Source organism: Symphalangus syndactylus, chromosome 19 (genome assembly GCF_028878055.3).
Source record: "Symphalangus syndactylus isolate Jambi chromosome 19, NHGRI_mSymSyn1-v2.1_pri, whole genome shotgun sequence".
Classification (NCBI taxonomy): domain Eukaryota; kingdom Metazoa; phylum Chordata; class Mammalia; order Primates; family Hylobatidae; genus Symphalangus; species Symphalangus syndactylus.
This window is the reverse complement of record NC_072434.2, coordinates 86,146,252-86,173,643: the sequence shown is the minus strand read 5'-3', so window position 1 is coordinate 86,173,643 and position 27,392 is coordinate 86,146,252. Positions and strand designations below refer to the sequence as shown.

At 38.9% G+C, this 27,392-nt stretch overlaps 2 protein-coding genes across 9 annotated transcripts in view; one reads left to right on the top strand and one right to left on the bottom strand.

The window, feature by feature from the left end:
- Positions 1 to 27,392, bottom strand: part of WDR64 (WD repeat domain 64) — a 160,717-nt gene that overhangs the window by 14,400 nt on the left and 118,925 nt on the right. For 7 of the 8 annotated variants that reach the window (XR_008649761.1, XM_063613472.1, XM_055235196.2 and 4 more), the window contains 8 exons: positions 20,828 to 20,961; positions 17,678 to 17,779; positions 16,496 to 16,565; positions 15,471 to 15,507; positions 14,342 to 14,481; positions 12,066 to 12,171; positions 7,228 to 7,286; positions 3,937 to 4,046 (listed from right to left, as the gene is read on the bottom strand). Coding sequence is in view for 7 of the 8 variants with exons in the window: in XM_063613472.1 (XP_063469542.1) it covers positions 3,937 to 4,046; positions 7,228 to 7,286; positions 12,066 to 12,171; positions 14,342 to 14,481; positions 15,471 to 15,507; positions 16,496 to 16,565; positions 17,678 to 17,779; positions 20,828 to 20,961 (758 nt within the window). In the remaining variant the exon portion in view is untranslated. Of the gene's footprint in view, positions 1 to 3,936; positions 4,047 to 6,327; positions 6,553 to 7,227; positions 7,287 to 12,065; positions 12,172 to 14,341; positions 14,482 to 15,470; positions 15,508 to 16,495; positions 16,566 to 17,677; positions 17,780 to 20,827; positions 20,962 to 27,392 lie in introns of those variants that run through there. The other variant, XM_055235201.2, reaches the window with a different exon arrangement.
- The window catches only part of LOC129458870 (uncharacterized), a 184,557-nt gene that overhangs the window by 63,313 nt on the left and 93,852 nt on the right, over positions 1 to 27,392 (top strand). Inside the window, exon 2 of the mRNA XM_063613566.1 lies at positions 13,907 to 14,012. Coding sequence (XP_063469636.1) covers positions 13,918 to 14,012 — 95 coding nt within the window. The 5' untranslated portion in view covers positions 13,907 to 13,917. The remainder of the gene's footprint in view (positions 1 to 13,906; positions 14,013 to 27,392) is intronic.

Below are 27,392 nucleotides of genomic sequence, written 5' to 3'. Positions count from 1 at the left end.
CAGTGGCGCGATCTTGGCTCACTGCAAGCTCCACCTCCTGGGTTCACGCCATTCTCCTGCCTCAGCCTCCTGAGTAGCTGGGACTACAGGCGCCCGCCAACATGCCCGGCTAATGTTTTGTATTTTTAGTAGAAATGGGGTTTCACCATGTTAGCCAGGATGGTCTCGATCTCTTGACCTCGTGATCCACCCACGTCGGCCTCCCAAAGTGCTGGGATTACAGGTGTGAGCCACCGCGCCCGGCCACCAGCCAACATTTTTATCAGTTAGACTGTAGTCTGCAAACTTTTTGGGAAATCTTAGTTTGAATCTGTACTTATGACACCCATTTGTCAAAGCCAGAAAACAAATGTTGTTTCAGGATAATAAAACTGCATTTGGTTGCTAAGGGTAATGGCCTCTAGCTCCATCCATGTCCCTGCAAGAGACATGATCTCATTCTTTTTTATGGCTGCTTAGTATTCCATGTTGTGTGTATACCACATTTGCTTTCTTTCTATTTTCTTTTGGGAAAATAACACTGCCCGTTCAAGCTAATCAGAACACTTGTTGACTAACAGTGTATTCAGTGAATTAGGCCTTAGAATGGGCTGTATCTCAGCTGGCTACTTTTCAAATCAGCATCAACCAAACTTAAGGGAGGAGAGATCTCATGCTGCTTTCACTATTATCAAATTCTCCTCAACCTCCATCCACAGCTGCTACTATTGTGCAAATACCCTGCTAATTTTTACAACTGAGTTCTGAAATAGGATGGCAAGAGATGTGACTCGTTATCCATATGCCTTGTTTCACTATCACCTCACTCCAAGAGGTCCCTCTAGCCCATGTGGTTTAAAGTAATACAGAGTATTATTAGCAGGAGTGTGTGCCCTAGGCCATATGGGAACATAAAATAGTATTTGGAAGATCTTCCTTTTATTTCTTGATTTCGACCTCAGAGTGGCAAATGATGGCAATCATCATCATGAGCCTTGCAGCAATGACCTAAAAGGAGGAGGGCAAGCAAGCTAAAGAAACTAAGAGTAGATTCTGCAAAGTCTGAATAGCCCCCCACCTCAGAGAGGTAGATGTTGAGAAGGAAGCAGAAACAGAGGTATCTATCTGGGACTTCTCCCACTTGACAGTGTCCTGGGGAATTAACATGAGCATCTTCTATCTCTTCCATGTATTAATTCTCCAGCACTATAAAAATGTCATGGCCTGGCCAGAGCCTTTACCAAAGAGAAATAGACCAGCCCTTTAATAGTAAAAGTTAGAAGGGTGAGGGGCTAACTTCGGAACAATTCTAAATTTATTCTGCTGTAGGCAGGACTGAAGAGATTGTAGTATTCTTGTTTCAGTGTTCCCTGCTATGCGTGGAGCTCTCCCAAATAACTGATCCTGCTTCCCAGCTTGATTTCCTGGGCCTCAGATACAGAACCTTAGCTACCTTGAGCCACACTTTGCCTCCCTGAACTTTTGTCTACAGACTGATCACCTGTCCTGTATCCCAGAGTTCAGCCTCAATTATGTTTGTTTCATATTTAAAAACCTCATCTTTTTGACAAACAAGATTTAGAATGTTGAAACTGCCTAACTCTTTAGAGAGTGGCAGTGAGTATTAGCAAAGGGACATGGCTTGGTTATGAAGACAGTTGTGTTCTGAGGTAGCTATTAATAGATCAAAGCACTTTGAACTGAGTAGGGAGATTTTCACTATAAGAAATCATAAAATTAATTTCTCCATGCCAAGGATAACTGGAGTGAGCACTGCTATGGCGTGAATGTTTTTGTCCCCCTGCCAAATTCATATGTTGAAACTTAATCCCCAAAGTGGTGATATTGATGTGAAATGGGACATGCTTAGGTCACAAGGGCTCAGCCTTCATGAATGGAATTAGTGTCTTTTAAAAAGAGGCCCGAGGGAGCTTGTTTGCCTCTTTCACCATGTAAGGACACAGCTAGAGGGCATCATTTATGAAGCAAAGAGCAAGACCTCGGTAGACACTGAATCTCCCAGCACCTTGATCTTGCACATCCCAGACTTCAGAACAGTGAGCAATAAATTTCTGTTGTTTATAAATTACCCAGTCTAAGGTATTTTGTTACAGCTGTCTGAACAGACCAAGACAGACAAGGAATACCTTACAACAACAGTGGCATGTACATATGTGGTTGTGCCGTGTGTGTACCTCTGTCTGTGTGTTACGAACTCAAATGAACACTTCTGCCCATAGGTAGCTGAAAATAAGCTGGAGCAGAGACCAAGGGACTGAGTTGTTAAAAACATCTATAATAATGACATTTAATGTTCTTACTCTTCCCTGCAAATAAAACAGCAGATGCAGCGAATGTCCTTTCTTTTTTTTTTTTTTTTTTTTTGAGACAGAGTCTCGCTCTGTCGCCCAGGCTGGAGTGCAGTGGCGCAATCTCGGCTCACTACGGTCTCTGCCTCCCAGGTTCAAGTGATTCTCTCGCCTCAGCCTCCCAAGTAGCTGGGACTACAGGCACGTGCCACCACACCCGGCTAATTTTTGTATTTTTAGTAGAGACAGGGTTTCACCATGTTGGTCAGGCTGGTCTCCAACCCCTGACCTCATGATCCACCCGCCTCGGCCCCCCAAAGTGCTGGGATTACAGGTGTGAGCCACTGCACCCGGCCCAGATGTCCTTTCTTACAGAGGAAGTAACTCTAACCTTTTGCCTCCAAATAGGACCTTACTCCCAAAGATTCACCTTGAATTCAACATTCTAAAGCTCTTTATCCATCCACATGCTAAACATTTTCCTCTTTTAGAGCCCTGTATCTTAATGAGTGGTTCTAACATTCACCTAGTTGCATAAACCAGGTGTCATTCTTGACATTTATCACTTACCTCCCCTTTGAGTTAAAGTTCGTGTCTTCTTGATTTTACCTCCTGGATAGCTATCATCAAATCTAAACCACTTATTTCCAGACCGTTACCACTCCTCTAATCCAAGCAACTACACTCACCCTGGACTTTAAACCAATCTCTTTGCTCCCACTTTTGCGGCCCTGCCGTCTATTCCCCCACCCATTACCTTCCAAAAATATGAATCGGATCATATTACTCCCCCACGTAAAATTCTGTGCAGTGGCTATTTCTTTCAGGGGAAAGATCCAAATTGTTTTCAGTGCTTCCTGGACACTGTGTGGCTTTGGTCTGTCTAACTCTCTAGCCTCAAGCCCACACAGTTAGCTAGGCTCTCTTGAATTTCAGTCCAGCAGCTTTTGTGCAGCATAAAATATTCCTTCCTTTTGGTTTTGATTACATTGAAATTCTCTAATATATTTCAAAGCCTCTACCTCTCTTAATCTTACCTAACTTCATTCTTTTACGGGGATAATTCATTACCATGATTTTAAGACATTTCAATATGCAGAAATTTGTTTCTAGAAATGCCATGACATTTCCTTTCTTTCTCTTAATATGTGTATGTGTCTTTAGCATTTTGTGTGTATAGGTACTTAGCATTATCTAGGTAACTGAAGACAATAGGCTTTGCAAAATCCATCACAGTGTCAATGAAATAATTAGCTTACCCACTTTCCTCAGCATCAGTTGCTCTTTTCTATTACTTTTCTGTGACTTCTGATTCTGAGTTCCCCTCTGTGACTTGGATCTAACTCTCTGAGATACCTATCTTGCTTAATTCTTTGAAATAATTCTACAAAAAAAACTTCACTTTTATCAAAAGCATTTGTGGTACTTTTTAACATAGATGAACATGACATCTCATTTCCTTGGTCATGAAAGAGAACTCCAAATCAGTGGCCATCTTTTCAAAGTCATTTTGTGTCATCTATTTACTTATTTATTTAAATGAGTTTACCAAGATTGCATTTGAACTATATACTTCAACTTTAGCTTAAAATCCTTTACCTCTCATGCTCACAGTACTGAATTCACAGTATGATGCCATTTGGCCTACCTTACTGAGCCATCGATGGAGGCAGTAAGTACCACTTGTTTTTCTTCTACATAGATTACTTGAATAATTTCCAAAGAATGAGCACGCCAGGAAAGCAGCTGCTTGAATTTCTAGATAGCAACAACAAGGCACATTCCTTGGAATAAGTATATGCTAGTCAAAATGGAATCTTCAACAAAATCATTTCTCACTGAGCCAGGCTTATAAGTGGACGATGCAGACATCTGTGCTAGATGATTAAGTCTTTGCCTCCAATTAGCTCTTCTCTTGCTTGTTGGGGTACCAGAAGTCCTGTTTTTAAAGACTTATTAATTCATACATCTCCCTGGGAGAGGAAGTATCTTATGTCTCTGGCAATTTATCATGTAACTGAGAATTAGCGATTCATTTGATTGATGATTAGCAGATGACTAGAGGAAAGAGATGCTTTAGGAGAAGGTTGGAGGGGGACTGAAACTAAATATAATGAAGAATAGAAGGAAACAGAGCTGGAAGGTAAAAGCTAAAGGGGAGATTGGCAAAAAGACTTTTCCTATATTCAGATTTTTATCTAGAGATAGAACTGGCTGTTTTGTTCTTTTTGGGGGAGTGTGGGATGGGAGATATATGCTATAAGTAAATGAAAAGAATAAAACTCAGCTTATTCTCTTTCAAAAACATCATGAATCATCTGTCACAGGAGTAGAAAACAAAAAAATCATGAGGCTTGATTGTTTATGTTTCTTCAGGGTGTGGCTGTTCTCAAGTTTAGGGCCTCGGGAGACATTCCTAAATTGTGTGAACTAGAGTTGTTAAGTGGAGAGCTTGCTCTGCAGTCACACCCCCTGTGAGTATATTCCCTCTTTATCATTGATAAACTCTAACACCTTACTTTGTCCTGGGTCGTTTACCTAGAAGTGTAATGTGATGACAGTCCTGGCAGTTTAGAGCTCTCCTATGAGTCTTCTATTCATTTAGGCTTTAACAAAGGGTAGGCACAATTCCTCCTAAATTTGTTGGCCTTCTGACTCAATTCCCTCTGGTTGTTTTTAGAGAGCCAAAGTAAAATCTGGACTCTCCTATTTCTTTTTTTTCTTTTGAGACGGAGTCTTGCTCTGTTGCTAGGCTGCAGTGCAGTGGTGCGATCTCGGCTCACTGCAACCTCTGCCTCCTGAGTTCAAGTGATTCTCCTGCCTCAGCCTCCCGAGTAGCTGTGACTACAGGTGCTAATTTTTTTTGTATTTTTAGTAGAGACGGGGTTTCACCATGTTGGCCAGGATGGTCTCAATCTCTTGACCTTATGATCTGCCTGCCTCAGCCTCCCAAAGTGCTGGGATTACAGGCGTGAGCCACCATGCCTGGCCTACTTCTTATTGTCTCAAAGCTATTCAAGAATATCTGGTCATCCAAGGTTTCTTTCTCTGCCTTAGGGTGGCATTCTCTAACACGGACTGTATTTATAGTAAGATACACATTTTGCTTCATGACCCACTGAATATATACATATACTTGCACGTGTGTCTGAAACAAGTTTCACAAAAGTGTACTTCACTTATGTGAAATGTACATCAATATGATCTATTCTGTTCTACTGCATTGCATTCCATTCTCTTCTATTTTTATAAAAATACTGGTTACGACTAATTTAATTGATTTCATGACTCCTTAACAAATTGAAACCTGCACTTAGAAACTAAGACTGCCCTTTCTGTATGTGTGTATATGTAACTATATGTGTGGTCTCTCTTTCTGTGGAAAGGTTTTGACTATCTTATCTTTTAGAATATCTGTATACTATGGAGCTTCTTTTTTTATCAGTAATATTGGGAGAGAACACGATTAACCTTTTTTTCTAGACTGACCTATTAGGTATTCATTGCAATTGTAATCTATAGCCGGACCTGGTTTAAGCATTGGTATATGTTGATCTATGTAATAATGAGGCATTTTATAGCTAGATTCTGTGGTTCTGTTGTATATTTATAAATAGGCAGCCATGTACAAATGGCATGATCCCATTGTCTGAGTACAGAAAAGGTTGAAATGAAGTTGAATATGAAAGAATTTAAAATAAGTTACTAAAGATTCTCTTAGTTTAAATTTGTGAAAATGCTTTAAAATTATTTCTACTATTATTGTAACTCAATATTATTCTATAACTTTGTTTTGAAGATTTTCTCTAAATTTTGACAGATCTCGGTCGCTAGTTTATAGCAATTCCGTTTGCAAAACTGTAGGCTTTGAGTGATATTTTATCTGTTAAAATTAATAATACAATATAATAATCATCAACAGTAGGATAAAACAATTACATAACTTTTCACCTATATATGGTTCAAGCATACAGTTTGTTTTTGTTCAGCTTGCAGCATGTCTTGATTATAAGCAATTTATAGTTACTGGTAAATGAAACTTTGTGTTTCCCAAGTTGTTTGAACCTTATTGTTTTTCGTTTGATAGCATAAGTATTATATACGGAAAGCGTATTGGATTAGCAATCAGAACCCCGGCCCTGGCAGTGACTTCATCACTGTCTATGTGCTCCTAGGCAAGCTGTTCCCTGATTTACCCTCTGCAGGTGGAGATAGTCAAACTAAAGTTGAGTACTGAAACCTTAAAAGGGTTAGAATAGATTCTCTGAAACAAAAAGAAAACTCCATTAATCAAATGAAACAATATTTGAAACAATAACTATTCTGAGACACTCTGCAAGGAATCAAATCCTAATCAACATAAACCGCTTGTTAATACTTGTGATCCAAAAAAAATGTATCTATTTAAGCTAATATTTAGCTTTTGATTTGATGTGTTAAAGAAAAATAGGGCTATGCTAAAATAGCTGTTCCTTGGTATAATATTTTAAAAAATAGAATAAAATGTGCTTTAATGTTAAGGAGAATTTAGACTAGAAATAAGAAAAAATTTCTTAAATGGTTCTGCCCTAGGTTTGCAAGGAAGGTTATGGAATAGCTTATAAAGAATAAGATATAGAAATTGACTGTGGAGGAGTATATAATCTATGAACTTTTTCTAACTCTGGGTTGCTATATAAATTCTCACAAATAAGTCAAAACATGAAGAAGATGCAAAGTGACCAGTGGCTGGCATACTCACTCCCTCTTCTTCACTCACTTCTTCATGCCTTTTCACCAGCAGACCATTGCTATTTGTCATGTAGCTCAAATTTCAATAGTATGTGTGCCTTGACAACAGAGAGTCTTGTATTTCTATCCTTTATGGTGTCTAGCACAGAGAAATGCTCAATAAATATGTGCTGACTCATAAATTAAAGTGGAAAACTAAAGTTCTTACCTTTTCATCATGAGGTGGATCCAGGAAAGAGCTAATATTGCAAAGGATAACATGTCCTTCTGTATAAAATTTAAACATTGGAATCTTTAATTAGATATCATGTTATCTAAATCAATACTATCCAAAAGTTATTTTGATTTAGGCATTTATAATGCTGAATAAAACAGAATCTGAGACAACGGAAATGAAAGCAGAAATTTCATATTCATTTATTTATTTATTTATTTATTTATTTGAGATGGAGTCTCGCTCTGTAGCCCAGAATGGAGTACAAAGGCATGATCTCGGCTCACTGCAACCTTTGCCTCCTGGGTTCAAGGAATTCTCCTGCCTCAGCCTCCCGAATAGCTGGGATTACAGGTGCCTGCCTTCATGCCTGGCTAATTTTTTTTTTGTATTTTTAGTAGAGACGGGGTTTCACCATGTTGGACAGGCTGGTCTTGAACTCCTGACCTCAGATGATCCACCCGTCTTGGCCTTCTAAAGTGCTGGGATTACAGGCGTAGGCTACTCCACACGTGGCCCATATTCATTTTTATGTGTAGAAATTATTTTGTTTCTGTCTTGATAAGTCTTAATGAGATTGCTTCACCCATTTAGAGTTCTTTTAGAGATCAGGGTAATGGAAATGAATATACCACCAAACAGAGTCCAAACTCTTACAGAGATACTCAGCCTACAATTTAAATGATAGTTACAAAAACTACATATCAAAGAGCAACAATGACTACACCTCAACGTTTAAACTATTTAAACTGCAAGAAAACAAAGGTATAAAAAAGAGTCTTGAAAGAAGCCAGATGGAGAAAAAGAAATGAACACAAACATAAGAATGACATCAAACTTCTTATCAGAAGCAATGCAAGCATGAAGAGTGGAGTGAGATATTTTAACATGTTGAGAGAAAAAAGCGACCAACCTAGAATTCTGTACTTTGCAAAATTAACCTTCAAAAGTAAAGGAGAAATAAAGACTTTCTCAGACAAACAAAAATTGAGAGAATTTGTCACTAATAGGCCTGCCTTTCAAGAAATGTTAAAAGAAGTTCGGAAAAAAGAAAAATGATATAGGTTTAAAAAATACTCATCTCTACATAAAGAAAGTAAGAACATAAGACAAGGAATAAGAAAAGTTAAAATAAAAACTTTATTTTTGTTAATTGATCTACCAGATAATGGTTTGTTAAAAATAATGATAGCAACAATGTATTTGATAATTGTAACTCATAAATACTTGAAATGAATGATAGTAATTATACAGGAGATAAAAAAGAGACATTAGGAATACTTCGGTATTATAAGATACAAAGTGGCATAATATTACTTGACAATAGGCACAGGCTAATTGTGAATATATATTATAAACTCTAGGGCAACCACTAAAAAATGTTTAAAAGGAAGTATAATAAATATGCTAAGAAAGGAGAGAAAATAGAATCACACAAAATGCTCAATTAAAATTGCAAAGGCAGAAAAAGACTGGAAGACAAAAACAGGAATAAAGAGCCAGGGCAACAAATTAAGAATAGTAACAAATATGGTAGATACTAATTCAACTATGTCAATAATCAATTACTTTAGATGCCAACAATCTAAATACACCAATTAAAACAAAGAGAGTGTCAAAGTGAATTTAATAACATGACCCAACTATATGTTGTGTATAAAAAACCTACTTCAAATATAGATACACATGGATTAAAAGCAAAGAAATAGAAGAAGATATACCACGCTAACACTAATCAAAAGAAAGCAAGTGTAGCTGTATTAATTTCAGACAGAGCAGACTTCAGAGTGATAAAACTTATCAGGGTTAAACAGAGGGCATTACCTAAAGATAAAAATCTTTAATGTGTATGTCCCTAATAACAGATATCAAAATACTTATAGGACAGCAAGTTGAAATAGATGAATCCATTATTATAGTTGGAGACTTCAACACCCCTCTGTCAAAAATGGGCAGACCAAGCAGGCAGAAAATCATTAAGGATATAGTTAAAATCAACGGCACCATCAATAAACTGAACATAATTGACATCTATAGATTACTTCATACGCACACATTCAGAACACGCATTCTTCTGAAGATCATGTAGACATTCCCCAAGATAGACCATGTTCTGGACCACAGAACGCACCTGAACAACTTTAAGAGATATCATACAATGTATGTTTTCAGACCACAATGGAATTAAAGTAGAAACCAGTAACAGAAAGACAACTGGAAAATCCCAAAGTACTTGGAGATTAGGTAGAATATTTCTAAATTCTTTGGGTCAAAGAATAAATCTCAAGGGACATTTAAAAGTATTTTGTATTAAATAAAGGCGAGGCCAGGCATGGTGGCTCATTCCTGTAATCCCAGCACGTTGAGAGGCTTAGGTGGGTGGATCACCTGAGGTCAGGAGTTCAAAACCAGCCTGGCCAACATGGTGAAACCCTGCCTCTACTAAAAATACAAAAATTAGCCGGCCATGGTGTTAGGTGCCTGTAATCCCAGCTACTTGGGAGGCTGAGGTGGGAAAATTGCTTGAACCTGGGAGGCGAAGATTGCGGCGAGCCGAGATTGTGCCACTGCACTCCAACCTGGGCAACAGAGCGAGACTCTGTCTTAATTTAAAAAAAAAAAAAAAGGTGAAATTACAACTTATCAAAATTTGTGGTATGCAGCAAGAGCATTGCTCACATGGAAACTTATAGCATTCAATGCATATATTAGAAAGGAAGAAAGATCTAAAATCAACAATCTAAGCTTCTACTTTAGGAAAATAGAAAAAGAAGTAAGACCTGTCTCTACAGGAAAAAAAAAAGCATACACCCGTAGTCTCAGCTACTCAGGAGGCTGAGGTGGAAGGATCACTTGCACCCAGGAGTTGGAGACTACAGTGAGCTATGAGCAACCACTGCACTCCAGCCTGGGCCACAGAGTCAGACCTTGTCTCTCTCTTTTTTTTTTTAAAGGCGACAACTAATGATGTAATGATGCCTGAGGGTGTCTGATTTAATCTAGTGAATAGACAGCAGCCCTCAAAGAAGTTCTTTTAACAGCTACTGAGGCAGAGAAAAAGGAAGCCTAATAGAATCTAGGAGCAGTCCACTTTAGTTATAATGCAGATGAGGACAGATTGGATCCCAAACCCACTCTATTTGCTGGATCACAAGCAGAAACCACAAATTTCAGGATGAGAATGGGCTATATGATAGTAAAGTATTCTAGGCATAGGCAAAGAGAGGACTAACCCTAATAGAGGTCCGTGCTGGGAATTCTGTAGTTTCAAATTTTAGTTCTCTGTATTTGTCAGAAAAGGCTTGCCACATACTAGGCAAAGTTAATGCAAGAATAAGCAGGCTATTTTTAGAAAGCAACAAAATTTGACTGATCTTAGCTTCCTCTACAAGTTTTCTGTAAAAAGAATTAGTGTCTGTATAAATTATACAGATTGCTAGATAAGCGAAAATCAGAAGTATAAGAATATCCGAATGTAAAAGGATTGGTGGTAAGCAAAAAACAAACAAACAAAAACCAACAAACTCCAGGAAAAACAAGGATAACCTTAAATAAATGTAAATTTATTTATAATGCTATATACAAATATAGACAATTATTATCAATAAGGTCCAGATGACTCAATTGACAGTACGAAATGGTTTGTTGTAACTTTTTTATAAAATAAATTTTGAGGCTGGGCATGGTGGCTGGCGCCTGTAATCCCAGCACTTTGGGAAGCTGAGGTGGGCAGATCACTTGAGGTCAGGAGTTCAAGACCAGCCTGGCCAACATAGCAAAACCCCATCTCTACTAAAAATACAAAAATTAGCTGGGCGTGGTGGTGCATGCCTGTAGTCCCAGCTACTCAGGAGGCTGAGGCAGGAGAATTGCTTGAACCTGGGAGGCAGAGGTTGCAGTGAGCCAGGATTGCACTACTGCACTCCAGCCTGGGCAACAGGGATAGACTCTGTCTCAAATTAAAAAAAGAAAAAAAATTAAAACAAATTTAGAAATGAGAAAAATGTTTATAAAAGAGAATATGAAAACTTAAGTATGAAAATTAAGTAAATTTGAAATGTAAGCATTTAAGCAGATTTAATCTAGATGCAAATCTTACAGTTGCATTAGCAAAACCACAATAAGCAAAGGGGTAGATATGGAGAAAAGAGAAAGTGAAAGGGGGCTGAGCTTTTTGTTTTAACTGAAAATATGCTGTTTTATTCTAACTAATTGTTTTGAAAAACTTGAAGATAAACACTAGTAAAATAAAAAAACTGTTTTTACACATGCATGTGCATTCACACACACACATAATCTTTCAGACTATAGGAGAGAGGAAAGCAAAGAAAATTTAGGATTAATTCAAACGACAGAAGAGAAGCATAAAGGAAGAATGGAAAAAAGAATTTTGTTAGACTGACCATGTTAATTATAATAAATATAAAAAATAAAGTCCCCTACTGAGAAAAAATCATTCATTTTTTCTCTAATTTATGGCACGACTTCCTTTAATAATTAAGATTAATGCAACATACACTTTCAATGTGAACAAGTAAAACTTTGTATTTTTTCCAACAAAGTAAGGTACACAGATGGGTAGACACATACCCATTTTAAAGACAGAAGAAGGGCAATGCCTTACTCTAAATGAAGAGCTAGGAATGAAACAGGTTCTCCTGACACTCATTTATTCTATTTATTCAGCAGGCAATTTATAACACTTTGTCAGGCTTGAGCATACCTCTTAGTCTCTCTTTTTTCTCAACATATACCATGTATTTTTCCTAAAGCCATTTTTATGGTAAGTTATTAAGACACCTGTGGCTGAATATCTAAGAGTAATGACTCACCCACATTTCCAGCCAGTAGTATCCTCGTACATGAATCAGTATACAGCGATGTCAGAGAAATGGCAGAATGTTTTGTGAAAGGTAGCATATCTTTCAGTAGTCTTCCCTAAATAAAGTATAATGCAAATAAAACTTTTTCTATGCTAGTAAATCTTATGAAATCTTAATATTGAAATTGATTTTTCTATGTAAATAATGCATCTCAAGAATTATCTCTACTACTGAACCACAATTCCCTTGTTTGTAAGGAAAATAATTTTAAACTATCCATAGGGACTTATTTCCTCGAAATTAAATATACTAAAGGTATGGACAACTGTTATTTAGAAGCATCTAGACTCTAAGTATTATAGACTGTTCTACACTTGGGATTGTTTTTGCATATCCCATGACCCTTTTCATGAAATTCCTCAGACTTTCTTTCCGATTACATATTTTCTTATTTCTTTTTTTTTTTAATTTAACTCAAACAGGCATTGACATATTTTCTTTTTAAACAAACTTTTTTCAGAAGGGAGACACACTTTTAAGTGTATGTCAGTTGTTTTAAACAGAAATATTTGCCTTTTCAGAAATATTTATTTTTTCATATTGGTGCTAGATAAAGAATTGTTAAGAGATTTAAATTCAAACAGGTTGTTTTTCAGCACTCAGTATAAGCCAGCACTGGGAAGGACTTTTACACGTATTCTCTTGCTTAGAGAATAACCATCATCAACATCAAAGCTTGTGAAGAGTTTGAATCTGCTACTCCCTTCCTTAGACTGCTTCGACATAATCTCTTCTCCTCCTATTTCTTTTACTCTTTCATTTCTGTATTAGAAAAAAAAGGGCATTGTTCTAACACCAAGATTATCTCAAGGAAAGTTATTATTAGAATACTTTGTATTTTCAAGCCAGGGTTGTTTTCACGAATAAGCTAGGATCTACTGGTAGACTTAGAGTTTTATCTGGCAGAAAGCCATGCGGTTCTGTGTTGTTGGATCCCATTATCTGCCACACAAAACTGTTGTGTGTTCTGAGTTTCTCTGTAGGAAGGAGACTGATCACAAGCGAGGTCACCTCCTCTGCTTTTCTAAGGATTTCATTGTCATCACCTTCAGGCTACCCAAGATCCTTCCTTTCATCATCTTCTGTCCTCTTAATTCCACCCCAAATCATTTTAAATCTTCTGGTAAATGAAAGTTACATTTTTCTTTGTAAAATATTGAAGGACACTCAATACGATGCAATACCTTCTTTCAGCTGTTTGGTAAACTAACAACTTATTGTATACTCAATATTTCAGTGTTCTTATATTATTTTACTCTAATACACCATTAATATCCTTTACTATTATTTTAATATCCAATAAGATATTTAGTGGCATTCGTAGCTCAATTTAAAAGAAAGATTTGAATATTTTGAATGCATGAACCCATCAAAACTAATGCCCTCGGCCGGGGAAAGTGGCTCATGCCTGTAATCCCAGCACTTTGGGAGGCCGAGGCTGGCAGATCATGAGGTCAGGAGTTTGAGACCAGCCTGGCCAACATGGTGAAACCCTGTCTCCACTAAAAATACAAAAATTAGCTGGGTGTGGTGGCACACACCTGTAGCCCCAGCTACTCGGGAGGCTGAGGCAGAAGAATCGCTTGAACCCAGGGGTGGAGGTTGCGGTGAGCTGAGATCACGCCACTGCACTCCAGCCTGGGTGACAGAGAGAGACTCCATCTTAAAAAAACAAACAAACAAATAAGCAACTAATGCCCTCCTCTCCCCAAATAAAAGAATTATAAGCAGGCTCAATAGATCTTTCTAGTAAATCTTCATGCCGGATTCACATTTCCTGCTTCTATTAGGGACATAAGGGATGAGACTGAAGCAGTGTGCCAAAGGTGAAGACCTTCCCAGAAATTCCAACTGCAAGGCTTGCATGACCGGTGGAACATTCTTCTCTCAATACGGGTATCTATCTGTATGCAGGGATCTATCCCAGTGTGGGTATCTATCTGTAATGTGTTTGATAGAAAAGTAGAAGAGCTTCCACAAAGAGAGACAGATTTGAAATAGCTAAGTTAGCAGTTTTGATGATTTGATCTTTTGAGTTACAAAGCCCTTCTCTCGTAAAGTTTGGGTAGCGTTATCAATAAACAGGCTGCAAAATCAGCAATTTGGCTAGAAAGTTGAAAAAATATTAGAATTCAATGCCATATGGAAGAGCACTAAGATTCTTTTAATGATTCTTTTTATCCTTCCCATTCTTTCCTATTCCCAAACTTGCTGGGTTCCATTACCTCCAGAGTCCACAAGCGGAGGTGTCCATCCTCATGAGCAGTGACAAGGATAGGTGGCTGGGCTTTTGGTAAATTGGCATTTTCAGGGTGTTTTTTGTCCACTGGCTGTTGCTCTCCCACCGTGACATCTGTTTGTTCACCTGTTCGAGAAATTAATGAACTATCATGAGGCCAGGCGCGGTGGCTCACACCTGTAATCCCAGCACTTCAGGAGGCCAAGGCAGGTGGATCACTTGAGGTCAGGAGTTTGAGACCAGCCTGGCCAACATGGTGAAACCCCGTCTCTACTAAAAATACAAAAATTAGCCAGGTGTGTTGGTGGGCGCCTGTAATCCCAGCTACTTGGGAGGCTGAGGCAGGAGAACTGCTTGAACCCAGGAGGCAGAGGTTGCAGTGAGCTGAGATGGCACTACTGCACTCCAGCCTGGGGGACAGAGTAAAACTCTGTCTCAAAAAAAAAAAAAAAAAAAGAGCTATCATGGAATTTGCAATACTTGGAATTCCAAATTTTTGTGAAATGTAAAACGCAAGGCAGACAAGAAAATAGCAAAAGCAACACATTATTTCTTCTTCTTCTTTTTTTTTTTTTAACTCAGAGAACTTCGGTCAGGGCAAAGGACAAAAAAAAGCATTAAAAAATTGAACCCTGGATCACTGAAAAAATATAAAAAGTTTATTTTGATCATATTGCAAAAGCTTCTGTACTATACATAACAGCTCACACAAGGTATTTATTCATAAATCTTACACATACAGAATGGTGTATAAATGCAGTATAAGTTTTAGAAAAATGGCTAGAGACTAAGAAGTTCAGTAATATTCTGGATTCTTGAAACCTAGAATTAGTATTTAAGAAGGCATCATCATAATGAAAATTCTGCCATTTAGACTACTGAATCCTATAGCACCTCAACATTTAGTTCCAAAAAGAATATATATACATATGTACGTATATATGTATATGTGTGTGGGTATGTGTGTGTATATTATATATACATATATAATGAATATATAGAATGAATTTATATACTAAGGAATATATATATTCATTAAGAATACTCTGTCACCTAAAAGCCCTGTTGCAAAGGAGTTGCTTTATTATAAAGAAGAGAGGTAATTTCATACTGACCTTTAACCTCACTGTCATGTATGCTTTGCTTGCTTCCCTGAATTATGGGAGGAAAAGAGAAAATATTTCTATGACATTGTAAGAAAATGAGATATACTGGGTGAATAAATTCTCCAGATAGTTGAATTTTCATTTCTAAGCATTACTTTTAAAATTATACTTAAATTTTTTTTGGAAAAAATGTATTGCAGAGATTTTCATGTCCAGAAATAGAGAATTTATAACACAACATTCTTCTAGTGGTTGAGGTACCAGCATAATAACGAGAGTAATTAAAAATGCCTAATGCATGCCCGGTTCTTGGTTGACATGATCTCTAATTGTATTCACAACTATGCATCTTCATCTTTATTATTCCCTTTTTACTGAAACAGAAACAGAAACTCACATTAAGTGACAGCTCTAAAGTTAATCAGATAATAAAAGAAGGACTTGGGTTCAAGTACAATCTGTCTGGCTTTTGCTTCCATGTAAGTTTATTCTTTCCAGTATGCTGGTGATTTAAAAACAGTTTTTGCAGTGACAACTTTCCTTCAAACACAATTCTAGAAATGTAAAGCATAAAAATATGTAAAATTGGAACTGAGAACACAGTTTGAAAACCACTGCATTACAGTACATGTTGTAATGTAATTATATTACCTGGGTCTTTTCTCCCTGTGACATACGTACTTTTTAGCAAAAGAGTACTTACATTTTAGCAAAAGAGATAGTCTAAAATTACGTAATTACTTTGTAAGTATCAAAATAACATGCATAATTTATTTGTGATTGTATATTATTATTCACAAATGTAAAAGCTTTGAAAAAATATATAAAAATTGAAAAAGATATAAAATTGAAAAAACAATTTAGACATTGCATTTTTTTGCAAAATAATGCGTTTTTACATATAAGCATGCACACACAGAATTCTTCCACTGTTACCTTCTATCAAAGGAGGGGCTCAAATATGCTCAATAGTACTATTTTTGAACCAACATTGAGTATGACAGGAAGACAGACTCTCTCTGTGTCTTGCTTACCTTACTGCTCCGTGGACCTTTGCTGGATTCACACTGGGACGAAGAACATATGGAATCCTGACTTAATCTCCTATAAAGGGAGGGGAGAAGCCCAAGGATAAAACGTTAAGATATGCTACCATACTCAAAGGGTGTGCTTCTCTGCTTTAATTTCAGCTGATTGCTTCTTTCATCATCTGTGGATACTGAGCGACTCAGGAAACAAATCATGCCTTACATTTTGTGTAATAAATGTTGACCACTATGATATTGGTGGAGACTATTGGGGAGCCTCAGCAAATAAGGTTTGTTGCTCCCTTTGTCAGAAAATAAAAGTCTTGCCTATCCCACTGCAAAGGCTAGATTTAGTCCCAGAGGCTCTTACACTGAAATGGCAGGGGATGGGGTGGTGGTGGGGGGACCTTATAAGCCTGTCTAACTTCCTGCTTGACAATATCTAGTTCTAACCGGATCCTAGTCTGTGGCACTCCACTGAAACCGGCTGAAAAGTGGCTTAAGGTCTGGTGCAGATGTCTACAGAATAAGTCTTCAAAATATTCTCAGAACAGTGTTGATGAAATTTCATGCCAAGGGGTAGGGAAGGGGTTACATTCTGGCTCACCACTGGGTGACCCCAAACCAGCATGGAAGCTTCTGATTTCTCTCCAAAGCTATGTGTGGCATTATCTATTGCCTGCAAACCAGAGCTGTTATGCAAATATAAATAGGAAAAACACTTTTTCTTAAATCCCTTGCTCTCTCAGAAATGGATGATAATTGCTCAGTTATAGTGGATGGTGGATGAAACCTCCTGCCATATGACCTTCCATGCTTGCCTTGCAAGTCCTTCCTTCTGCTTCACACCAGTGTTAGATTTTGGCGAAAAGTAAAGCCAAGTGAGCATTTTCCATCTCTGCTGCGTGATAAAGGGTGCTGTGAAGCTGACATGGTGAGGGGACCACATAGCACTTTAAATCCCTGAGGAGAACCCCACCTCCAAAATGACAGTTATGGGAAGAAAGCTGAAGCCACGTGTCAACCCAACTGATGTCTTTTTTCAGTTGTCCCTTCTTTAACGTTGGGATGAAGTAAACTCTTTCTATTACTTTCAATGGCAAAAACCACAATTAATTTTGCATCAACCTAATGTCTCAGCCACCTAAGTCCCAGACAGTATTACTGGTCCAGTAAGTAACGAGTTACCTTGCACATTCAGGGGTACGAAAGAGGAACAGTATGTCATTAATTTTAAAGTGCTTGGGATCCAAGTCAGGGTTTACAGTGAAGCAATCTTCAGGTCGGTACCTAGAAGTAAGTATACATTTATATGAGAAAAATTCACAAATTATGGAGCTTACAGTACTAAGATTGTATATCCCCTGCAGAGCTAAGCAGTTCCTCAAATGCTGATATTACTGAACATGAAAAGAAAATGCAAGGAAGTAGAGTTTGAACATACCTTTTTTAACAAGGTTCTGTTAAATCGTGATCATCAGTGGTTTAAAAGTCTTTTAATTCAACTAACTGGTCTAGTCTTCCTACCTTTAGATCAGAGAATGGGCTTCTATAAAATCCTGTGGATAAAACGCTATTTTATTTTACTTTTAGAGATGGGGGCCAACTATGTTGCCCAGACTGGTCTTGAACTCCTGGGCTCAAGCGACCCTCCTGCCTCAGCCTCCCAAAGTGCTGGGATTACCGATGGGAGCCACCTCGCCTGGCTGGTTTCATACAGTTTAAATAATAGAGTTCTAATATTTTTTAAATAAGTGGAGTAATAAATATGAATAAAATATTATTACCCTTAAAGAGCTTATAATGAAGTGGAGAAGAACAGGTAGTCCAGTGAGGACACTGCTCTTGCTGCTCCAGTCTCCTGTTGACCCAGATTCCAAGGTCAACATTGAACTTTCTAGGCACCATCCTAGGAACAGGGGAATAGTCCCTAAATGCCTACCCTGAAACATCATGCTTGGCTCTTAAAGCTGCATTTAACATTCATTATAGCAAATAGACCTTACAGCAAAATTTCCCCTTTTTCTTCAGCGGAAATTACTTCTGCAAGAGATGAAGGAGCCTCCTGGAAAGTGAACCCAAGCTCAAAAGAGAAGTCTACAAGCTTGATGACTTGTTGAACTCAAATTTTTTAAGAGATTTCTGTTGTGCAGATGAGCTGAATCATGAAGTGGATTATTAATTAGCAAGAATAATATTAAGTCTGGGCTCAAAAAGCCTGAGGCTTAGAGCAGGAAGAGAAGAGTTATTTCCTCTGACTGGTGAAGGGGTCTTAGGCGAAGTTTGAGGTAGACAAAGAGATGGACTCTACTGCAAATATGGAAGCCATTTTCAGTTTCAGAACTTTTAAACCTGGGCCTAAATGACCTTCCACAGATCTGTGCTAAATCATATGTTTTGCAAAATATTGCACTGATTCTAAATCAATTGTCTTATGTAATCATCTGCCTATAGGAAAGGGACACTGTTTATGGCCCACACTATACTTGGTTGTTTTCCTCTGATTGGATGTTGGATATGCATGCATCCCTTGGCAAAATAACAAGGCACTTTAACAAGGAGGATCTTCATCTTTAAAGTGGGATTATTATCACAGGTGTTGCCCCCCTCTTTAGGCCGTGGCATCAAGATAATTGTCTTCTTAGTCTATCTGCTTTCCCTTCTTAGGAAAGAGTCATACACAAGCTGACACAGCGTGAAAGCATTAGCAAGAAGGAGAGGAAGTTTGCAGTGCAGACTGGTGTAGGTATCAAGTGGCAGGTAGACAATGTGTGAGAAAAGGCTGGGGGCATGGGCTGAAGTGAAGGAATAGAAGGATGACAGGAATTCCAGGGGCAGGATCCAGGAGTATGTGGACTGAGGTGCAGAAAGGGGGTTCTGCAGAAACAGCTGTTGCAATTAAAGGTTCAAAGAGAAGAAATCCATAGTCCAAACAATAAATGATTATTTCCTCTCAAAAACTGGCTAAAGGGAACGACACAGACTTGGATGGGAAGGAGCAGGCAGACCAGCAGTATGTTAAGTACTGTAAAGAGAGGTGCAGACATTTCTTTTGTATTTTGCTCTTCTTTTCTCTTGTCCTTTCCAATTCTCCCTTCCCTCCTCTTTTATATCTCTTCCCGTCCCCCAAATGCTTAGATAAACTTGATTTTATTTTCATTCATTATTAAGATTCTTGGCCATCTTGTGTCTGTAAGTAAAATTTTCCAAGCCCCCTTGCCATAGGGTGGCCACACATGGCCCTTGCACACGTTCCAATTACACCGCTGGGGAGAACTTATTATTTACAATCCATCCAAACAAACCATTCAGTGTTACTTTAGTTCCTTCTCAACAAATGGGGAAAAAAAAAAACATTGAGAAGTGGATGGTATGGGGAGGGTAAGATCTTGGCCATAGTCCAGAGTAAATCTAATTGGTTGAGAGGAATAATTGAATCTACCACATTGGCCCTTGTTAGCCCCAACCTGTAATAAATCAGACGTGTTGAGATGGTGAATGAGAAGGACGTGCTACCCAGGAGTCTTCTCACCATGTGACTTTGGTGGCTGAGTAGATGATGGTGGCACTGGGGATACAGGAAGGGGAGAAGTTTGGGAGCGGGGAGTAGATTGGGAAGATGTTTCAGGCATGTAGGGCTCTGAGGGTCTTGGTAACAATCAGATGAAAATTGCTAGTAGGCAATTGGTTATGTGTGTTTGAAGCTCTAGAGAGATTAGTGTTTGAAGTTGTTACGTATTTTAATTATTTGTTGAGGTCATAAATTTGGGCAAGATCACACATGAAAAGCATATACTAGGTGAGAATAGTAAAGATTAAAGCTCTTGGGAATATAGGTGCTTACAGTTCACCTTACTTATATCATCCTGGGATTTAGACACTTAGAACACAGTCTGTTCATGAATATAACTTCCAGGAAGGCCTGCCTTGAAAGTTATCACCATTTTTATGTATTGCTTTTTTGTCCCCTGAGGTTTTTTTTTAATATACTGAGTTTCACTCACTCTATCGCCCAGGCTGTAGTGCAGTGGTGTGATCTCAGCTCACTGCTACCTCCACCTCCCAGGTTCAAGCAATTCTCGTGCCTCACCCTCTCCATTATCTAGGATTACAGGCAGGTGCCACTGTGCCCTGCTAATTTCTATATTTTTAGTAGAGACAGGGTTTCACCATGTTGGTAAGAATGATCTCGAACTCCTGGCCTTAAGTGATCCTCCTCCTAAAGTTCTGGGTTTACAGACCTGAGCCACCGCGCCCAGCGCTTCCCTGAGTGTTGCATGCTACTGAGCCCTTCTGCAGTAAAGCTTTTACATTGTTTAAGGATAATACACAACTTACACTTTTTTGACAGTAGATGTCACAAAATTCCATAAGATGATCACACCATTTAATGTTCCAGCTGCTATCAAATTATATCCTTCTACTTGTAGTAAATCAATGCAGTTCACTCGTAATAAATCCATGGCGGGATTCTGAAGAACGAAGGAAACAGAACACCATAAATATAGTATTCGTGATTCGCGGTACAAATGCCATGTGTACACTTTGTAATTGTCATCAACTTAAAACAAAATGCCTTATTATATATATTTTTAATATCACAAAATGAAATTTAGTAAAATCTTATTTCTCTTGCACTAAAATTTTTAACTGGCAGAATTCATTAAAGCAACAAAAATATACTCTTCCTGTTTACTGGCTGCTTTTTCTCAGCCTTATTTATTCTTTCTTCCCAACTATTAGATTAACTTCCTGTCTTCCTCTTCCCTTCAGACTTTTTGAAAGAATATTCTACGTTCGTCGTTTCCACTTACCGACTTTTCTTTCACTCAGCAAATTTCATTGGCTTCTGCTTCATAACACCCTGTGATAGCTTTTCCTATTTATCGTTAAGATATTTTTCAATTGTCTTGCCTCAAATATTTTTTTTTTATTATTATTATACTTTAAGTTTTAGGGTACATGTGCACAATGTGCAGGTTTGTTACATATGTATCCATGTGCCATGTTGGTGTGCTGCACCCATTAACTCGTCATTTAGCATTAGGTATATCTCCTAATGCTGTCCCTCCCCACTCCTCCCACCACACAACAGTCCCGGAGTGTGATGTTCCCCTTCCTGTGTCCATGTATTCTCATTGTTCAATTCCCACCTATGAGTGAGAACATGTGGTGTTTGGTTTTTTGTCCTTGGGATAGTTTACTGAGAATGATGTTTTCCAGTTTCATCCATGCCCCTACAAAGGACATGAACTCATCATTTTTTATGGCTGCATAGTATTCCATGGTGTATATGTGCCACATTTTCTTAATCCAGCCTATCGCTGTTGGACATTTGGGTTGGTTCTAAGTCTTTGCTATTGTGAATAGTGCCTCAGTAAACATACGTGTGCATGTGTCTTTATAGCAGCATGATTTATAGTCCTTTGGGTATATACCCAGTAATGGGATGGCTGGGTCAAATGGTATTTCTAGTTCGAGATCCCTGAGGAATTGCCACACTGACTTCCACAATGGTTGAACTAGTTTACAGTCCCACCAACAGTGTAAAAGTGTTCCTATTTCTCCACATCCTCTCCAGCACCTGTTGTTTCCTGACTTTTTGATGATGGCCATTCTAACTGGTGTGAGATGGTATCTCATTGTGGTTTTGATTTGCATTTCTCTGATGGCCAGTGATGATGAGCATTTTTTCATGTGTTTTTTGGCTGCATAAATGTCTTCTTTTGAGAAGTGTCTGTTCATGTCCTTTGCCCACTTTTTGATGGGGTTGTTTGTTTTTTTTTTTGTAAATTTGTTTGAGTTCACTGTAGATTCTGGATATTAGCCCTTTGTCAGATGAGTAGGTTGCAAAAATTTTCTCCCATTCTGTAGGTTGCCTGTACACTCTGATGGTCATTTCTTTTGCTGTGCGGAAGCTCCTTAGTTTAATTAGATCCCATTTGTCAATTTTGGCTTTTGTTGCCATTGCTTTTGGTGTTTTAGACATGAAGTCCTTGCCCACGCCTATGTCCTGAATGGTATTGCCTAGGTTTTCTTCTAGGGTTTTTATGGTTTTAGATCTAACATGTAAGCCGTTAATCCATCTTGAATTAATTTTTGTATAAGGTGTAAGGAAGGGATCCAGTTTCAGCTTTCTACATATGGCTAGCCAGTTTTCCCAGCACCATTTATTAAATAGGGAATCCTTTCCCCATTGCTTGTTTTTGTCAGGTTTGTCAAAGATCAGATAGTTGTAGATATGCAGCATTATTTCTGAGGGCTCTGTTCTGTTCCATTGATCTATGTCTCTGTTGTGGTACCAGTACCATGCTGTTTTGGTTACTGTAGCCTTGTAGTATAGTTTGAAGTCAGGTAGCATGATGCCTCCAGCTTTCTTCTTTTGGCTTAGGATTGACTTGGCGATGCGGGCTCTTTTTGGGTTCCATATGAACTTTAAAGTAGTTTTTTCCAATTCTGTGAAGAAAGTCATTGGTAGCTTGTTGGGGATGGCATTGAATCTATAAATTACCTTGGGCAGTGTGGCTATTTTCACAATATTGACTCTTCCAACCCATGAGCATGGTATGTTCTTCCATTTGTTTGTATCCTCTTTTATTTCATTGAGCAGTGGTTTGTAGTTCTCCTTGAAGAGGTCCTTCACATCCCTTGTAAGTTGGATTCCTAGGTATTTTATTCTCTTTGAAGCAATTGTGAATGGGAGTTCACTCATGATTTGGCTCTGTCTGTCTGTGATTGGTGTACAAGAATGCTTGTGATTTTTGTACATTGATTTTGTATCCTGAGACTTTGCTGAAGTTGCTAATCAGCTTAAGGAGATTTTGGGCTGAGACAGTGGGGTTTTCTAGATATACAATCATGTCATCTGCAAACAGGGACAATTTGACTTCCTCTTTTCCTAATTGAATACCCTTTATTTCCTTCTCCTGCCTGATTGCGCTGGCCAGAACTTCCAGCACTATGTTGAATAGGAGTGGTGAGAGAGGGCATCCCTGTCTTGTGCCAGTTTTCAAAGGGAATGCTTCCAGTTTTTGCCCATTCAGTATGATATTGGCTGTGGGTTTGTCATAGATAGCTCTTATTATTTTGCGATACGTCCCATCAATACCTAATTTATTGAGAGTTTTTAGCATGAAGCGTTGTTGAATTTTGTCAAAGGCCTTTTCTGCATCTATTGAGATAATCATGTGGTTTTTGTCTTTGGTTCTGTTTATATGCTGGATTACATTTATTGATTTGTGTATGTTGAACCAGCCTTGCATCCCAGGGATGAAGCCCACTTGATCATGGTGTATAAGCTTTTTGATGTGCTGCTGGATTCGGTTTGCCAGTATTTTATTGAGGTTTTTTGCATCAATGTTCATCAAGGATATTGGTCTGAAATTCTCTTTTTTGGTTGTGTCTCTGCCAGGCTTTGGTATCAGGATGATGCTGGCCTCATAAAATGTGTTAAGGAGGATTCCCTCTTTTTCTATCGATTGGAATAGTTTCAGAAGGAATGGTACCAGTTCCTCCTTGTATCTGTGGTAGAATTCGGCTGTGAATCCATCAGGTCCTGGACTCTTTTTGGTTGGTAAGCTATTGATTATTGCCACAATTTCAGAGCCTGTTATTGGTCTATTCAGAGATTCAACTTCTTCCTGGTTTAATCTTGAGAGGATGTATTTGTGGAGGAATTTATCCATTTCTTCTAGATTTTCTAGTTTATTTGCATAGAGGTGTTTGTAGTATTCTCTGATGGTAGATTGTATTTCTGTGGGATTGGTGGTGATATCCCCTTTTTCATTTTTTATTGCGTCTATTTGATTCCTCTGTCTCTTCTTTATTAATCTTGCTAGCAGTCTATCGATTTTGTTGATCTTTTCAAAAAACCAGCTCCTGGATTCATTAGTTTTTTGAAGGGTTTTTTGTGTCTCTATTTCCTTCAGTTCTGCTCTGATTTTAGTTATTTCTTGCCTTCTGGTAGCTTTTGAATGTGTTTGCTCTTGCTTTTCTAGTTCTTTTAATTGTGATGTTAGGGTGTCAATTTTGGATCTTTCCTGCTTTCTCTGGTGGGCATTTAGTGCTATAAATTTCCCTCTACACACTGCTTTGAATGTGTCCCAGAGATTCTGGTATGTTGTATCTTTGTTCTCGTTGGTTTCAAAGAACATCTTTATTTCTGCCTTCATTTCATTATGTACCCAGTAGTCATTCAGGAGCAGGTAGTTCCATTTCCATGTAGTTGAGCGGTTTTGAGTGAGTTTCTTAATCCTGAGTTCTAGTTTGATTGCACTGTGGTCTGAGAGACAGTTTGTTATGATTTCTGTTCTTTTACATTTGCTGAGGAGAGCTTTACTTCCAACTATGTGGTCAATTTTCGAATAGGTGTGGTGTGGTGCTGAAAAAAGTGTATATTCTGTTGATTTTGGGTGGAGAGTTCTGTAGATGTCTATTAGGTCCACATGGTGCAGAGCTGAGTTCAATTCCTGGATATCCTTGTTAACTTTCTGTCTCGTTGATCTGTCTAATGTTGACAGTGGGGTGTTAAAATCTCCCATTATTATTGTGTGGGAGTTTAAGTCTCTTTGTAGGTCACTCAGGACTTGCTTTATGAATCTGAGTGCTCCTGTATTGGGTGCATATATATTTAGGATAGTTAGCTCTTCTTGTTGAATTGATCCCTTTACCATTATGTAATGGCCTTCTTTGTCTCTTTTGATCTTTGTTGGTTTAAAGTCTATTTTATCAGAGACTAGGATTGCAACCCCTGCCTTTTTTTTTGTTTTCCATTTGCTCAGTAGATCTTCCTCTATCCCTTTATTTTGAGTCTATGTGTGTCTCTGCACGTGAGATGGGTTTCCCGAATACAGCACACTGATGGGTCTTGACACCTTATCCAATTTGCCAGTCTGTGTCTTTTAATTGGAGCATTTAGCCCATTTACATTTAAAGTTAATATTGTTATGTGTGAATTTGATCCTGTCTTTATGATGTTAGCTGGTTAATTTTGCTTGTTAGTTGATGCAGTTTCTTCCTAGCCTCGATGGTCTTTACAATTTGGCATGTTTTTGCAGTGGCTGGTACCGGTTGTTCCTTTCCATGTTTAGTGCTTCCTTCAGGATCTCTTCTAGGGCCGGCCTGGTGGTGACAAAATCACTCAGCATTTGCTTGTCTGTAAAGTATTTTATTTCTCCTTCATTTATGAAGCTTAGTTTGGCTGGATATGAAATTCTGGGTTGAAAATTCTTTTCTTTAAGAATGTTGAATATTGACCCCCACTCTCTTCTGGCTTGTAGAGTTTCTGCCGAGAGATCAGCTGTTAGTCTGATGGGCTTCCCTTTGTGGGTAACCCGACCTTTCTCTCTGGCCACCCTTAACATTTTTTCCTTCATTTCAACTTTGGTGAATCTGACAATTATGTGTCTTGGAGTTGCTCTTCTCGAGGAGTACCTTTGCGGCGTTCTCTGTGTTTCCTGCCTTGCTAGATTGGGGAAGTTCTCCTGGATAATATCTTGCAGAGTGTTTTCCAACTTGGTTCCATTCTCCCCGTCACTTTCAGGTACACCAATCAGACGTAGGTTTGGTCTTTTCACATAGTCCCATATTTCTTGGAGGCTTTGTTCGTTTCTTTTTATTCTTTTTTCTCTAAACTTCCCTTCTCGCTTCATTTCCTTCATTTCATCTTCCAACACTGATACCCTTTCTTCCAGTTGATCGCATCAGCTGCTGAGGCTTCTGCATTCTTCACGTAGTTCTCGAAACTTGGCTTTCAGCTCCATCAGCTTCTTTAAGCCCTTCTCTGCATTGGTTATTTTAGTTATACATTCGTCTAATTTTTTTTCAAAGTTTTTAACTTCTTTGCCATTGTTTTGAATTTCCTCCTGTAGCTCGGAGTAGTTTGATCGTCTGAAGCCTTCTTCTCTCAACTTGTCAAAGTCATTCTCTGTCCAGCTTTGTTCCGTTGCTGGTGAGGAACTGCGTTCCTTTGGAGGAAGAGAGGTGCTCTGCTTTTTAGAGTTTCCAGTTTTTCTGCTCTGTTTTCTCCCCATCTTTGTGGTTTTATCTACTTTTGGTCTTTGATGATGGTGATGTACAGATGGGTTTTTGGTGTGGATGTCCTTTCTGTTTGTTAGTTTTCCTCCTAACAGACAGGACCCTCAGCTGCAGGTTTGTTGGAGTTTGCTAGAGGTCCCCTCCAGACCCTGTTTGGCTGGGTGTCAGCAGCGGTGGCTGCAGAACAGCGGATTTTCGTGAACCGCAAATTCAGCTGTCTGATAGTTCCTCTGGAAGTTTTGTCTCAGAGGAGTACCCGGCCGAGTGAGGTGTCAGTCTGTCCCTGCTGGGGGGTGCCTCCCAGTGAGGCTGCTGGGGGGTCAGGGTCCTACTTTAGGAGGCAGTCTGCCCTTTCTCAGATCTCCAGCTGCGTGCTGGGAGAACCACTACTCTCTTCAAAGCTATCAGACGGGGACATTTAAGTCTGCAGAGGTTACTGCTGACTTTTTGTTTGTCTGTGCCCTGCCCCCAGAGGTGGAGCCTACAGAGGCAGGCAGGCCTCCTTAAGCTGTGGTGGGCTCCACCCAGTTTGAGCTTCCCAGCTCCTTTGTTTACCTAATCAAGCCTGGGCACTGGCGGGGTTTCACCATGCTGGCCAGGCTGGTCTGGAACTCCTGACCTCGGGTGGGCGTGACCCGATTTTCCAGGTGCCATCTGTCACCCCTTTCTTTGACTAGGAAAGGGAACTCCCTGACCCCTTCTGCTTCCCGAGTGAGGCAATGCCTCACCCTGCTTCGGCTCGTGCACGGTGCACTGCACCAACTGTCCTGCACCCACTGTTTGGCACTCCCTAGTGAGATGAACCCGGTACCTCAGATGGAAATGCAGAAATCACCCGTCTTCTGCGTCGCTCACGCTGGGAGCCGTA